General features: G+C 43.4%; 1 protein-coding gene across 2 annotated transcripts in view; it reads left to right on the top strand.

Moving 5' to 3' along the window:
• Window positions 1-17,401, top strand: part of LOC311063844 (exostosin-1) — a gene marked incomplete at both ends in the record, with an annotated part of 229,696 nt that overhangs the window by 153,757 nt on the left and 58,538 nt on the right. For both annotated transcript variants that reach the window (XM_084083453.1, XM_084083454.1), the window contains 2 exons: window positions 11,336-11,429; window positions 16,375-16,482. In XM_084083453.1, the coding sequence (XP_083939579.1) occupies window positions 11,336-11,429; window positions 16,375-16,482 (202 nt within the window). The remainder of the gene's footprint in view (window positions 1-11,335; window positions 11,430-16,374; window positions 16,483-17,401) is intronic.

The following is a 17,401-nucleotide window of genomic DNA, read 5'->3' on the forward strand; positions in this document are numbered from 1 at the left end:
AGTAGATAGATAGATAGATAGATAGATAGATAGATAGATAGATAGATAGATAGATAGATAGATAGATAGATAGATAGATAGATACTGTAGATAGATACTGTAGATAGATAGATATATAGATAGATAGATAGATAGATAGATGGGGGGGGCGTACGTGCCCAAAGGCAGAGTCTCAACTGCCACAGGTGTTTGCATTTGGATCCACACTGATGCTCAAAGGGATTACTAACAGCATCCAATATTCTACAATCCCGATCTGTAACTTTATTTGAAGCTTAAAATGACTCCCTTTAACCTGCGTCCTCTCCTTCATCAATAGTACATCTTCCTTTTGTGACTAAAGATTTAACTGGAGAAATATTTTGAATGGAAAGAGTGTGCAATGATTTGTACATTTGGCGTTTATCTCCTTTTATCTCCTTAGCCCACCACAATGGATGACAAATCTATCTAAGACCTCGATTGTAAATGAAAGTGTGGCAGAACTTGCTTAAAGTGATTATCTGACCACACAATTAGAACAGATGACCCCCTGTCAAGAGTCCATCAACCCATCTTCTCTTTCCGCATCCCTCTTTGATGCCATCTCCGTCTCCTCTTTCATACAGACTGATTCTCCCACTAAACTAGTTAACATCTATAACACCTCACTCTCCTCTTGCCAGGACCAGCTTACACCCGTCCAAACCCGATCTGTCACCTTTACACACACTGCCCCCTGGTACACGAATGAACTTCGCCACCTCAAGTCCAAGGGCCGACAGTTGGAAAGGCTCACCAGGAGTCCTCACCATTCACACTGACATATACAAGCAACACATGCAGCTCTATGAAGACGCCATCAAGTCCACCCGCTCTTCCTACTACTCTGGAATCATCCAGTTCGGCAGTGGCAACCCCAGAGTACTCTTCTCCACCATCAACAAACTTCTCAAACACATGGACACCATCTCACACTCCTTCACTGTTTTTTCATGACAAAATCCTATCCATAACCAGCTGGTCCCCAGACCTGAACTTTACCCCCTATACAGAGCTTACATCAGCTATTTTGGGGCACAACGCTCCTTAACCTAACCCCAACCTGAATCTTTTCAAATTGTAAGCCTAACTCCCCACAATCTTTTTAAACCATGAAACAACCAATTCTCTTGTGTGTACCAGGAAAATGGTCCTCAACACTATTTCTGAAATTCTACTATACTTGTCAGGACATTTGACTCACACACACACACACGCATGCACGCACGCGAACACGCACAGACACACATACGCACACACTTGCATGATCTTTTGGGCTGCTGTACCAAATCTGATGTTGCTCCTGTGAGAGTACCTCTCATTGTGGCTCCCATTTAGAAACAAATTCATCAAACCACTCCGCTTCCCTTGTTCCTTTCAGAAGTGCAAGCGTTCGACCAATCGGGGAGGCAGCAAGGAAAATGAAGGCAAAACATTTTACGTGGCTGCTTCACATGCATCCTTCGGCTCACTTAAACATACTCACACAGACACAAGACTCACGCACAATCACACTCACATGTGCTCACAAATGATAGACACATGCACGCACACCTGGCACCCAGATGCGTGCGCACACACACACACACACACACACACACACAGAACACTGGCAGCGGTAAACACAGGAGAGAGCAACACCATGGAAGTGTAGACACACACACACACACACACACACACACACACACACACACACACACACACACACACACACACACACACACACACACACACACACACACACACACACACAAAAACATGGTGTCATTACAGTTAATGAGATTGTGTTCACCCTAGTGACGTGACGGATATGGAGATGCGTTGTGGAGTTTGCACAGATGGCAAACTCACAAGGATTTAGTTTTCTCCTTTTTTGTCTTAGTCAACATTTTCTCATCTACACTTGGAATGAAAAGAAGACATTTGGGAGAGGAAAGTATAGGGCTCACTTTCATGTTCATGTTGTGTTTTTCATCACTGTCAACTTGACACGCTTGTGTACGCAAACAAATAGGTCAGCGAGATTGCATGCTGGGCCCTTAGTTGACGGGGTCGCTCAAATATGCAGCAGTCTTGTTGATTCATAAAACTCAGTGGGCCCGGTGTGATAAATGGTCATATTGTAATAGAATTAATAGCACTATGTGTGTACAGTGCCTATTTGTATGCATGTGAGTGTGTGCGTGTGTGCGTGTGCGTGTGTGTGAGGATGAGCATGTGTTCTTTAATGTGTGTGTGTTTGTGTGCGTTTGGCACCTAGCTGTGAAATCACACTGTCCCCTGACATATTATGTTTACCTCCCATCCTCCAACACTTATGTTAGCTTTTGTTCTCTGTCGAACAACGGTTGTGTGTTTTACAAGAAGGGAGTTCGAGGTTTTAATTTGTTTTCCCAAACTGGAGAGGCGAGCCGTGAGCTTTCGCCAAGTTCCCTCTCTGATGAACAAAAGGGTTGTTTGTTTTCCACTCAAGGACGTCCCTGAGTGTGTCCCTGCTCTATAATTAATGGGTGTGCACGACACATGCGAGGAGGACACACACACACACACACCGAACAATTACACCAACAGGGACTATTAGTCTCCCTGCAAGACAAAGTGTCTAATTTCTCATGTCTCTCTCTCTCTCTGTGTGTGTGTGCGTGCGTGCGTGCGTGCGTGCGTGCGTGCGTGCGTGCGTGTGTGTGTGTGTGCGCCGTGCGCACGTCTGTGTTTGTTTGTCTGCTAGTGTCTGCGCATTCATTGTTTGCAGCAATTATAGGCGACATTGTAATTATAGTTAACACACTACATGATAATGATTAATGTTAAGAGCCTGAAAACCATTGATTGTATAAAAAATTAAATAATGTCCTTCATACGCACATACAGAACGCTTGGTGATAATTACAAATACAAACACATTAGAAAAATGTGGAGGATCAGACACTTATGGTAGTTTAACTGACTTGTATCTTAGTGGAGTTGGTGTAGAGCTTCAAGTATCTCAGCATCATCCCAGACAATAAACTGAGCTTGGATCACCAGCACACACATCCGTGTGTTTAGAGAGTAAATAATGGATGGAGAGTTTTTGCCAATGCAAAAGTTTCTTTGAGGTGTATACGGATTATTCAGGCTCTCTCCTTCAAAAGAGATGCTTTTGACACCATATGTACTGTAACACAGCCGTGCAAAGCAGACAAACCAAATAACCAAGTAAGATGTTATTTTCTTTTTCAACTGTTGCTGTTACTTCAAATACTCTCGGTCTCCCACGTCTCTGCAATATCTGTGTTCCCTGTCTCCCCCTTCTCTCTTGCCCCTGACCCATATCAGATGAGCCTTTTGTCTAAGATAAGAGCCTCTCTTTCAGAAGGTCCTCCACACACTGAGGAGTTATAATTGCAGCTCCCGTTACAAAAGATATTATCTATGTAGTCACTATGATGGTTTGCTCGATTAAATGTATTTTTTCATCCATTTTGAGTCAAGTCAGTTGAAGGAGCAGAACCTTTAAGACTTTTTCAAGTTTCTCCGGAGACACGTACGCTTTCGAGGAGCCGAGGGGAGCACTTGTGACGCTTTGAAAACATTCCTTCAGCTTGTTTTGTTTTGGTTCAGTTGAATGCATTTCACGCTCTGAAATCACCTTTCCCCAACGTCAAACCAGCATGTCTCTGTTAGGAACTGAACCGTCTCAGTTTCTCAACAATTACAGTTTTTGATATGCCGTTAGCTACTTATCATCCTAACATAATATTAGCACATCAAATATATACCTAGGGGGCATGGTTAAAATAATAAATAGCAATAGGTTAGCAGCAGATACAGAATCACAGTCCTTTGTATAGTCTCTTGTGCAGGTGAGACATAACTTAGCAGTATACATCAGACATGTCTGTGTGCATAAGACAGTACACAACTATACACAATCCTGTTTGTCACCCTGTCATGTCAGGAAAGCCTGGCAACAGGCAGGGCTCAGTGCTTCTTCAGCAGCCTGATGGTTGGAAGATGGCCAGGTGGAAGCTGTTCAGCCTTGGCCTGGCCTGGCCATGGCCGCAACAGCGGCATGAACAGTTCCCCTAATTCAGGTGAGAGATGAAGAGCCATGGCAATGGTACGTTAAAGATGCACTCCACCCAAAATCATGTTTTTGAAGCTTATCTATGAAAATCCTGGTGATTTTTGTTTCTCTGCTTTTCTCTAAAGCATCATATGGATTTTTACCCCCAAAACTGGCCTTAAGACCGCCCTCTCTGTGAAAGCAGGTGTGGCACGTGACACGTGACTCAGGTGTGTGTGTGTGTGTGTGTGTGTGTGTGTGTGTGTGTGCGTGTGCGTGTGCGTGTGCGTATGTTCATGCGCTCGGAGCCTTTGTATAGTGTACTTTTGTACAATTGTTCAGTATACATTTGGATTCGTTATTGTCTCCGCCAGGCCGAAAGGCATGGCGAGAGAGTATGTTTTACCCTCCGTCCGTGTGTGTGTCCGTGTGTTACCAGCTAATCTCTGGCACCGTTGGCCCGGTCGCTGCGAAACTGTGCACACACACTCCCTGGATGCCAATTCAGAACCTCTGCCTCAAATTTTTCACATGGGCCTGTTATAGCGCCACCTGGAGGCCGATTTGTGCAAAACCCATTTTTTAACATTACTCCTACAGATTTTATCCAAACGTCATGCAAATCGGTACACAGTATCTCTATAGTCATGTGATCAACACTGATCTGTCCGATTTCCCATATTCCATCCTCATTGGCTAAGGTTTGCTTCCAAAGTTTGCAGGATTGGTCCGTTTTGAACAAAATGCCTCAAATCATGAACGCAGCTTGCGATTTCCGTGAAATTTCACACGCACATTCCCACTAGGCCAAGGAAGAAATGCCACCCTTTTTCACATTGGCCTGTTATAGCGCCACCAGCAGGTCTAATTTAGCAAAACACATTTTTGTAACAAAATGCCTCAAATCATGAATGCAGTGTCCGATTGAAGAATAAATGGCACCCTTTTCACATTGGCCTATTATAGCGCCACCAGGAGGCCACAATATCGTACCTGACCTGGCGGAGACCTGTGCTCCGCGGAGCACTTTCTCTAGTTTGGCCCATATTTTGCCTCTGTTGCTCACTTTTTTATTTTCTTCTTCATGTACTTTCTGCCACACTGGATGCCTTACAGCACTTTGCTGCCAGTTTGTATTATAATACCATATCTTATTATCTTAATATTTTTAGCGGTGCCAACCGCTCTACATTTGACTTTGACTCCGTGTCTGTGTGTCTGTCTGTGTGTCTGTGTGTCCGTCCGTATGAGCCCGGGATGAGCACGGCAAAGAAGCAACACATACAAACACACGCACACACACACACACACACACACACACACACGGACTTGGAGATTGCCTATGCCATCTCTCCTCTCATTGACCTCATTGGTTATCAACGAGGGGTCCAGGGACCCCCAGCGTATGTTATGTCCGTCCGCCCGTATGAGCACGGGATTTTAAACAGCTATAACTCCAGTTTGCAGCATGCCACCAAGTCCAAATTTGGTATGTGGACTTAGACCACCAATAGGGACGAGCATGAATTGCTGAAGCCCCGCCCCCTCTGTCTTCCCATTGGCTGGCCTTTAAACAGCCATAACTCAAGATCGCAGCATGCTACGGAGTACAAATTTTGTACATGGACTAAAACCACCAATAGGGACAAACTGTAATTACTTAAGCCCCGCCCCCTCTGTCTGCCCATTGGCTGGGCTTTAAACAGCCATTATTCCAGTTTGCAGCATGCTACCAAGTACACATTTGGTAAGTGGACTCAGACCACCAATAGGGACGAACTGAAATTAGTTAAGCCCCGCCCCAAAGGCACCGCTTCCTTCACACAGGGTGTGATTTTTCTAAAGGTTTGAGATATCTGAGATACATAAAAAAGGGGTAGGACTTAATATGTTTTCACAAAACTTCTTCCTACTCCGTTTTCGAACATGGAATATAATTTAAGAATGATGTTAAAATAACTTTGGCGCAGTTTTTTATTGAATGTTTCCCTTTTTTTCCTTTGTCTTTTTCTCATTTTTATTTTTAATATGTTCGTAAAATTTAAAATAAAGGAAATAAAATGAAATTATAACCCACCAGCGTAGTGAAAACCCAATGATGACCAACCAGGCCAACGCACAGCAAGCCATACCTGTACCTGAGGGGTTAGTGTTTGTATTTGAGGAAGGATAGTATATAGCCTATATTGTATGTGCGGAACCTCTAGTTAATATACATTTCTGTGTCTTTATTTCATATATCTTCAACTGGCAAATTGTTCCATGCAAAAGAAGCTGTGTGTGTTCATGTGAGCTGTGGCGAGTTCAACCCCAGTACAACACAACACGATGCCTTCGCCAAAACTTGTGGATTATTTGTCTTGCTTGAATATAACATTATTTGTTGTGATACGTCTATGGACTAACTGTTATTAAAATGCCAAAAAGATGCAGAGAGCCAGAGACTTGCTATAGCACTGTAAACAGAGAGGGAGCGAGTCTTTGTTATTCCCCCCTAGGCTACTGGATATGTTTTACGCCTCTCAAACATTTTAATCTCTGCTAGTTGTATCGAAACCCATTGCAGACCGTTTAAAGCTAACCCACTGATTAAAGTAACGCTGCGTTACTCATTACAATGAACACATGCTGTTATTAGCGGTGCCAACCGCTCTACACTTGACTTTGTCCGTATGTACGTTTTAGCCTGGGATGCGCACGGCACACAAGCAACACATACACACACACACACACACACACACACACACACACACACACACACACACACACACGGACTTGGACATTGCCTATGCCATCTCTGCTCTCTTTGGCCACACGCGCCAGCTGAAGCCCCCCGCCCCCTCCGTCCAGGGACCCCCAGCGTATGTTATGTCCGCCCGGCCGGCCGTATGAGCCCGGGATGAGCACGGGATTTTCAACAGCTATAACTCCAGTTTGCAGCATGCCACCAAGTCCACATTTGGCATGTGGACTTAGACCACCAATAGGGACGAGCATGAATTGCTCAAGCCCCCCGCCCCCTCCGTCCAGGGACCCCCAGCGTATGTTATGTCCGCCCGGCCGGCCGTATGAGCCCGGGATGAGCACGTGATTTTCAACAGCTATAACTCCAGTTTGCAGCATGCCACCAAGTCCACATTTGGTATGTGGACTTAGACCACCAATAGGGACGAGCATGAATTGCTGAAGCCCCCCGCCCCCTCCGTCCAGGCACCCCCAGCGTATGTTATGTCCGCCCGGCCGTATGAGCCCGGGATGAGCACGGGATTTTCAACAGCTATAACTCCAGTTTGCAGCATGCCACTAAGTCCAAATTTGGTATGTGGACTTAGACCACCAATAGGCACGAGCATGAATTGATGCAGTTATCAAAGAGGGGTCCAGGGACCCCCAGCGCCCGTATGAGCACGGGATGAGCACGGGATTTTAAACAGCTATAACTCCAGTTTGCAGCATGGCACCAAGTCCACATTTGGTATGTGGACTTAGACCACCAATAGGGACCAGCATGAATTGCTGAAGCCCCGCCCCCTCTGTCTTCCCATTGGCTGGCCTTCAAACAGCCATAACTCAAGTTCGCAGCATGCTATGGAGTACTCATTTTGTACATGGACTAAAGCCAGCAATAGGGACTAACTGTAATTACTTAAGCCCCACCCCCTCTGTCTGCCCATTGGCTGGCCTTTAAACAGGCATCATTCCAGTTTGCAGCATGCTACCAAGTACAAATTTGGTAAGTGGCCTCAGACCACCAATAGGGACGAACTGAAATGAGTTAAGGCCCGCCCCAAAGGCACCGCTTCCTTCACACAGGGTGTGATTTTTTTTCTAAAAGTTTGCACAGAACACAACCTCTATTCTGACACTGCCTACATAGTATGGCAAAACTAGGTTTCAATATTTGACAAGGGCATTATTGATAAAACATCTGTATTTCTGACCAAGTTTGGATGTGTTAACTGTAACTTTAACTACATTCATTCTGCAACCTCTAACCCTTACTTAAACCCTCAGCACTAGCCTAACCTCAATCTTTTGCGTAACATTAGGCAAACATGTCTAATTAAACGTAAAGTTAAGTCTTAACATTAAAATTAATCCTCGCTTCCCTTTTGGGAAGCGAGGACTTGCAAAATGTCCTCCATGAATTTCCTCAACTCTCCTATCCTCGTGGGGTCAGATGTGCTCTTCACAACAGTCACATAAATGGCACGTACACATTCCCTTTACCTGGGAGAAACACAATTACAGGTTCTTTTGCAGACAGGTGGACAGGATGTGGGGACAGTTGATCCTTTGCAAGATTACACTATCAGAAATCTCCTCAGGCTAGCCCCAGGATCTCTCTCTCTCTCTCTCTCTCTCTCTCTCTCCCCCTCCCTCTCTTTTGGAAGATACTTGTAGTCTGTCTTCAGAATATGACCACTGCACACATAAGTTTGGTACGCTTGCCTTGCGTCTGTATTGGCGTGGAACGTAGGGTGCCTGATAGCGATCAACCATGGCCCCATTTGGAACCTCTCCCTGCTATATAGCTCCGAGATGAGGTCACACATTCTCGGGTGCCTGTGGAGGGAGGGGGACACCGGCAAAGGTCGTCCCCCCTGCTCTCAGATGTTTTACATTTTAGCTGTCAAGAAAAAAGTGACGGGTTGAAACAAGCGTTTAAATCACTTATTTAGTCAGCCTGTGGCCATTCAACACCCGTCCACATACGCAGTACTGCTCCCGAAAGATTGCATTGTAAAAGCAATGTAAACGCTTGTTTCAACCTGTCGGTTAGATTTTCTTGAGCGCTAAAATTTAAAACATCTGAGAGTAGGGGGGCCGAACTTTACTTTTTGGATACGATGTGAGGAAAGGGGTCAGAATCATGCATAGTGGAAAATTTTCGCCGCTACAGGCACCCGAGAATGTGGAACCTCATCTCGGAGCTATACAGCGGAGGGAGAGGTTTCGATTGGAGCTAGATCCACCATAACTTGCACAACTCTTTATTCTCGAAAGGAAAACGATGTTAAGTTTTGTCTCCACAAAAAACGTGATAATTCGAACACACTGGAACAATGCACGTCATCCTTTTCTTTGTAAAATAGAGCCCACAAACTTGACTAAAGTTGTAGGTTAGGCTGCTTGCCGTGGGTGTGTATGTGAGTTGGGGAACAGTGTGGTGACATTGTTTACAAACTAAACCTCACGAGAAGTGAAACGTTTGCCCCGCGAGAGTTGAAAGGCATAGTACAGCTTCAGTATATCTCCAAACAAAATAGTACCTTTATAGACGAAAAACGTTCCCTACTGGGTTTGACAATATTATACCCTGGCAGAAGGTACCATACCCTCAGCTTCGATTGTGTTCGTTTATGTGCTAAAAGAGTGACTTTGAGAGCTGTTTTCCGGTTACAATGGAAGTCAATGAGAGCCTATTTTTTATTTCTTAATTTTCTATTAAACTGCACAACGGAGCGAAATAAGTCATAAATTGGACTAGTTGGATCATAACAAGGTAAGAAAACACTAGGTTAACGCTGCAGGTGACAACAAGGTCTAAAGTTCTGAAAGAGAAGGGAGACCACCTCCAACGACTGTAGATGTACTAGGTATTCTATTAACATACTTTAACATACAGATTGGTTAAAATAAAGTTTTATCCAAATTGCAAAAGAGAAACCAAGACCAAGAAACAGAGAAACGGAGACAGCTAAAGACAAAACATTACAACAGCTGGAGGACGAACAGAACGCTGACACTAATGAAACATATCTTACTGAAGTAGAGATGTTTGCTTTCTATTCTTTGTTACGTCTCTGGAGAAAAGCCTGCTCTCTGAGCTCTGAAGTCACAGCCTTAGAATTTTCATTTGATGAGACCGGCAGTGATTCTGCTGCCTGCTTTGGCACTAGTTGGAGGTTTCACAGGACAGGCCTGGTACTGTACAGTTCATTTAAGGCTATTTTACCATAGCACATCTAAAGACTATGTACTTTCAGAGAACAGAAAAGTCCCCTGTACTGCCACGACAAGACACAAAACAGCAGAAAAGCTATTACACTGATATATTTCCCCTACACAAAGATTGAAACCTTTATTAAAGGTAGCCCGTGGAGGATTCTTTCTAGATATCTCATTGTCAAGTGAAATATACTAAGGGGCCATTGTTGCATTCTATAGTAGTCCCTGCAAGTTGCTTTGTATCAAGCAAGTCTCATTATGCGTCTACCGAGCAGTTTCCAATGTGGCTTGCTTTTACCAGAGGGCTTTTGTGTGGGGAATAGTACTGTGTATTTGGTCCAATGAAAACATGGAAGATAATAAGTCACATTTCTTTGTTGTCACCATTGCTACTCGGTTAAAAGTGAGCTATTTTCCTTTGTTCTCAAAGGTATTTGTATTGATATTCTTATGATGGACCCATGGAAGTTTTCAAGTGTGAATTTTCATTAGCTTGCAGTCTTATGTTTATTCCACTTCTTTTGCTGAAGAGCCTATTTCATTGATGCCTCACATTTTCTCTTGAGTTCATCTTGACATTTCCCAGCCTTATGCTCCTCGTCTGTCTCTGTCTGCTGACTAGTCCACGCAGGCCTATTTGGTTTCAGGAGAGAGTTGCGATGCTCAGAAATGGTCCATGAACAGATGAGTTTGTGAATTTGAACCACGGTGCCCCTATAACAACCATTCTTTACTCTAGTCTAAAAAGAGTGATTATATTGTGTCCCATTGCAACGTTTCTCAAACATTTTCAAGTCAAAGACCCCCAAATTGATACGTACTATTAGGCCGCGTTCTCCCATTTAAAATGATTTGTTGCCAGGGACTATTTTGGGCATGTCATAGGCAAAACAGTTACAAAATAGCTCAAATAATTGATCTACTGTATAAACTCACATCATTGTGACACACTGTGATCTTCTAGATTAGCTTTTTTCTTTTTCTTTTTTTAAGGCTTAAGTGGTTAAATTGGAACGCCCTCAAGGACCCCTGGGGGTCTCCGGACCTCACTTTGTGAACCAATGTTCTATTTTACTGTATTCTGTAATCTCTGTTTGTTTGTTTGTTTGATGTTTGTTTTTCAACTCTGTCACATCCCAAAGTGTAGAAGTATACATATTTTGTTTGTCTTGTCTTGCCTTCAATTCACACCATTTTTTGTCTATCATTTGTCTATCATTCATAAGAGAGGGGAGGCCCTCTCTTTTTTTTTCTCCACTCCAGAACCTCCAACCTTCTCCTCTGTTCTAACCTGTTCTCTTCCTGTTTGTGCAGGTATGACTACCAGGAGCTGCTTCACAATTCAACGTTCTGCCTTGTGCCCCGGGGTCGTCGTCTGGGCTCCTTCCGCTTTCTGGAGGCCTTACAGGTGTGTGTGTGTGTGTGTGTGTGTGTGTGTGTGTGTGTGTGTGTGTGTGTGTGTGTGTGTGTGTGTGTGTGTGTGTGAGAGAGAGAGAGAGAGAGAGAGAGAGAGAGAGAGAGAGAGAGAGAGACACATCTACTATACAGTACAATCAGTTGTCAGCAACACTCCTAAAATCAAGGTTTGAGTTACTAGCTCGCATGCAGTAATGTTTGCTACAGTGAAGGAGCGAGTGATCGCTACAAATACCAACAAACACTTTTATTTCAAATTATGTCCCGTTCAACCTAACATATATATTCTTTAGCCAATGAACATACTGTATATTTCCTCTAACATGCGTTGTGTGTACTGTATATATCTTTTGGGGCTGCTTACAGCAGTGTATTCTGAGAAGACAACAATGACCTGGCTCTGTGGAAAAGCACTTAAGTCAGGGAATCTGTACAGAATCTGTACAGTACATGCACACGCACACTGGTACTTCAACATTGACAGTGAGCCCTTTTGTATAAACAAATCCCTGAACCTCAAACTGAAACTCTTTGCGTCAACCGATACAGCTGCCCCTGCCTGAGTGAGGCTTTCAATGTGCCGGCTCTTGTGGATTCTCCCTTACTCAGATCTCAGCGGCGAGCCTTTGAAAAGCCAACATCGAAAAGGCATTTAGGTTTGAAACAGAATGAGCTTTTGTGCATGTCAGTCTCCACCTGTTTGTGGGAAAGCAGGAGACTACAAGAAAAAAAGAACAGAGCAGAAAGAAAAAGGCCTTCTTGATCAGGCCGATCTAATCAAGGAAACGTTATGTGAATCGGCGTACAGTAGGCAGGTCACCAGTCGTGCACTTGGCATTCCACTAATCTTATTTAATCTCTCAGCTTCTCCAGACTGAGAATCTGGTCTAACTTGAACTTTAAATGAAAATGTCAATTTATTGAGATTTTCACTCTTAACATATCTCTGCAATTTTTTCAGTGACTGTGATGTAAAATATGTAGGCTAAATTAATTCACATTGCCGTCTGCAGTGTTTGGATCCAGTTCAGACGTCAGTCTGAAGCCGTAAGTCAACAATGCAAACTGCACTGCGACCCAAATCAGTACTTTGCTTTGTGCTGAATATGAGGATTGATGGATATCAATCCTCATACCAATTACCAATGTATCCAATACATAAGTAGCAATTGATTTCACAAGATCCCATGCCCCTGTTATGAACAGGAGGTATTATTTTACAGTTTATCGTTCACTCAGTGTGCAAGAAAAAATTGGAATATATAGATATCCAATATTAGGTGTTTGTTCTATGAATTATTTCCTTTACAAGGTCTGGTAAAGTTCGACAAAAAAGTTAGTTTGTTCCTTTTTTCTTTTGCGCAAGCATTACATGAAATGGAGCACAATTATGTAACTTTTTAGTGAATAAAATGTTATTTTGACTCATTTGTACAACTAATGCAGTGAGGGTCCAAGCAGTCAAATCATTAAAGGAAACACAGGTTTTCAAACTCAAACTAAGTTTTGTTTAATTTCCAACAAAGAAACCCTTAAAAGAGGTCAACAGAACAAAACAGGAAGTGAACTCAACTAACAGACTTGATATAATGACACATGAGGGAGGCTTACAGTACATATTGGTGGACCAAACTAATAAATACACACGGGGGGGACAGTACAAATAACTAGCTAAACGGCACCCACGCACACAAGCCCCAGTCCTCCCTTTCTATTAGAGTCCTTGGTATGGTCCTTGGCTTTGGACTCTCAGCGTTATATAGAGAGAGAGTTGCGTCAGCGCTTTGATCTCGCGCAAAGCGGGATGTTGCCTCCTGTAGTTCCAAACATTGGAACTTCCTCATTGAGAACTTCCGCATTCCATTCTTACAATGGGAGTCTATGCTAGTGATGCAACTCTCTCTCTCTATATAACGCTGCATGGGCCTCTATATGAAAGCTGGCTCCACCCTCATCCCTATCTTTTGCCATTCCAGGAAGCAGCCAGGTTCTCAACAAAGAGAAATGAATGAATACAACTTAAACCAATGTAGTGTTGTGGCTTAATGTATAACATATACATTGCTATGTGTATTGGCTGCCGTGTTAAGTGGTCAGATGGATTGGCTGCCGTGTTAAGTGGTCAGATGGGTAGGCCGCGTACATTTGCACAGCATGTTTACTTTAATGATCAATCAATTACATTCCGGCTTTGATCAATGGAACTAATGTAGTATTCTTTAAGTTCTTATTGGTATCACTAGTATGAAAACACATTTTTCAGAAGTCTGGCAGAGTATGGGCATTCCACTCCCTGCTGAACGAGCCTCCAGACCAACCTGTAGGAGTCGCTTGTGCAGCGACACAGAAGTCCCCCCCCTGCCCTGAGTTGTGTTCAGTTGTTGTGTTCAGTTGAGTTCCAGAGCCCTTTCAATGTGACAATAGCATACATATCACGGTCAGTGTGCACTGACCAACTGTGTAGTGAATGTGTGCCATAACCATTTAATTGATTAATACAGTAATTACACCCTTATTAAATAATACATGCAGTGGAATACAGCCAAGAAACCAAAAAAGAAAAATTCAATAAAGCCAAGCATTTTCCTTTAAATACAGACGGATTGTGTAGTGCAACGCAAACTTCTACCCTAATACAATAATAACCACAGATGATGAATTGTTGCTGAACCCTAATCTTTAAATGGCTTAACATAGCCACACAGAGGGCCTCTGTGTGAAATTAAAAGCACTTCTGATGAAGGAGGTAGTAGTCATTTATCCTCCAAATATTTCTGTGCATGGGGCACACACACAAAAAAGCAGGAAAAGGTGCACATGCACGCACGCACGTACACACTCACATACACACACGCACGCACACACAGACTTTGTTTTCCTTTTAATCTTTTGGCACCTCACATTGGTTTCCGTAAAACTACATTTTGGAGCCTGTTCAAAGACACGAAATTGCATAAGAAGACAAATCCCTTTGCAGAGGCAAAAAAAAAGGGAAGAGGATTCTCTGAGTGTTTTGCTTCAAACTTTTGGATCAACCTTACATATTATCGACTGTTTTCTTTTGTAGTGCTCCCTATAACAGCCTGACAGCAGATTGAAGGGGCTTGTTGTTGGAGGGTTTTGGCTGCTACTACTTCCTGTAGAATTTTGCATTTGTATGTGTATATATATATATATATATATATATATACAGTATATTGCGTTAAAATGACATGCAGAAACCAGCTTCTTCATTTGTATTAGCCCTGAAGGACCATTTATATGCACGCACGCGCGCGCACGCACGCACGCACGCACGCACGCACGCACGCACGCACGCACGCACACACACACACACACACACACACACACACACACAGACAGACAGACAGACAGACAGACAGACAGACAGACACACACACACACACACACACACTGTACATACATACACTAGTATCCAATGATAACAGATACATCAGCATGAGTTTTGTCAATATTAATCTTAGATAGCTTTTTCAGGAAATCACTTGTATTTCTTTCTTTTTTTTTGTAAGAGGGTGATTGATTGGGAAGGCAATAGTTGAAGGATGCAATGGATTTAATCTTAGATAGTCTCAGTTAAAGTTGAAATTGTACGGTTGGCAGTTTGGCAGTTTGTGTGATGCTCGAAAGGTTTGTGTATCAGTACTGAAGGGCTTTTCATGAATTATTTGAAAATAACTGCTATCTTCAAAAGGGTGACATACTTGTACATGAAATCTACAGCATGTCAAGCCAATTTGGTCATTTGTGCACTGTAGGCCTACTTTCATCATTGTAAACCATAGGCAAGCCATTAGCTGAATGGTTAGAGAGCCCGCCTGGGATGCCAAAGGTCCCAGGTTTGATTCCAGCCCTCAGCAAAGTGTCTAATTGAGCAAGACACTTAATCCCTAACAGCTTCTCAAGCGCCTCACACCAACGGCTGCACACTACATCCTAGGATGGGTAAAATGTAGAGGACAAATGTCACGTATGTGCAAATACAGTGACAAAAAAACCCGAATTATTATTATTATAAACCCCTGGTGAATCAGGACCTAATTATAGTATCTTTGGAATACATTTTATTCAAAATCTCAGATGTCCTGTCTTGAAAGAAGAAGTGAGATCTGTCTTTTACCACTGAATACCAGATCCACATAAAGGCACCGGCTTCGAATGCTATCAATGCATTGAATGGGAGATTATCACGTTTTATCAGACCATTGAATGGGCGAAGTAGGCGAGCTACCGTCTACCCCGCGATTTGTCAGACCATTCATTGGGCGTAATCAGGAGCTACTGACCTACCGACGGAGGCGGAGCAGTCCCCACAACAATATTTACGATTCTGTCCATATCGGTACATAACTCGAACGGCGCTGAGTAGGCACAGGCGAGGGTCGCACCGCTCCGGACGGCAACTCAGTCGCCTTAGCTCCTTCGGTGGCCCGTCGCGGGGCTCCACCTCGCCTGAGACTGCGCGCCTCCGTCATGGTCCGAAACCGAAACAACCAAAACCAAAACCGAAACTAAAGTATTTAAGTCATCTCCGTCGGTAGGTTAGTAGCTCCTGATTACGCCCACTGAATGGTCTGATAAATCGCGGGGTAGACGGTAGGTCGCCTACTTCGCCCATTCAATGGTCTGATAGAACGTGATAATCTCCCATTCTATGCATTGATAGCATCCGAATCAGGTGATAAAGGAGGAAGTCAGCTATTACAACTAACCCTAACCCTATAGCTACCAGGTAGCACACTGCACACAAAGCACCTGCTTCTTCTCAATCCCAATGTCATCTGCCTCTTTCCTCTTCCTGGTTCCCTTTTAGCACCGAATACAGGGAGTATACCAGGTTTTCACTGACCTCTGCTCCTCTGCAGTCCCTGTGTAAAACACCTCCCCTGTTTTTTTCCCCTCACCCCCACCCCCAGGCGGCCTGCATCCCTGTTCTGCTGAGTAACGGCTGGGAGCTTCCCTTCTCTGAAGTCATCGACTGGAGGAAAGCTGCCATCATCGGAGATGAGAGACTGCTACTGCAGGTAGAATGATATCAATGATGGACGGGCCTGGGATCCAGACTGATTGCTACGTTCTGCGTTTTAATTTTTCTCACTTCGCTTCACAGTCTGTAGAGATGCGCGGATCGCGGTTTTAGCCGCGGTTGCCACAGTTAACACATTGACTGCCAGAGTTTTTTCAGAACAGTCTGTAGCCTCTGCCTGGGTTTTGAACGATTTTGGTACCTGTTCGCGTAGCCACAGATTTTTTTCCTCCAGTATGATTGATCCCCAGATGGTTTCTAATCACAGATGAGATTCAGGTGTGGTTTCACAAATGTCAACGAGGTCATTTTGAGGTCATTTTGACCTCGTTAACATGTGTTGTTTGATGTTTGAATATAGCTCAAAACCAGTAGTTTTAAACCAAAAAACAATGTGAATTGTTTGTCCGTTTGAATTTTAACATTGAAGTGAATGGAGCAGCAAATCTTTGAACATTTTTAGCTCCTAATCTGTTCGAAATTCGAAAAGGGTTGAAATTATTAAAAATAAAAATAAATAAAAAATGTTTTAAAAAATATATTTTTTTCCCCTTTTTTTCAAAGACGTATATATACGTCTTTGGTGGGCAACAGCTGATTATTAAAAGACGTATATATACGTCTTTGGCAGTTAATGTGTTAACCGCGGTTTGGGTCGATTCGGGTCAATCAAATATAATTATGAATTAATATCGGATAAACCACGGGTGAAATATTGCGGTAAATAAATTAATGACATCTAATATATCTATCCATAAAATAGCTAAATCTCTGCGTGCTTGTGTCTGTGTGAGTGTGTAGAGCAGCCTCTGCGATGCCATCACAAAATGCACTGATCTCGGTGCGTCTTTTTTCTTTTTTTTAAACCGGTGCTGCGCTGAACAGCGCAGCAGAGCAGTGCGCTCTGTATGTTGGAT

This window comes from Gymnoscopelus microlampas, assembly GCF_963454915.1.
Source record: "Gymnoscopelus microlampas genome assembly, chromosome: 16".
Taxonomy (NCBI): Eukaryota; Metazoa; Chordata; class Actinopteri; order Myctophiformes; family Myctophidae; genus Gymnoscopelus; species Gymnoscopelus microlampas.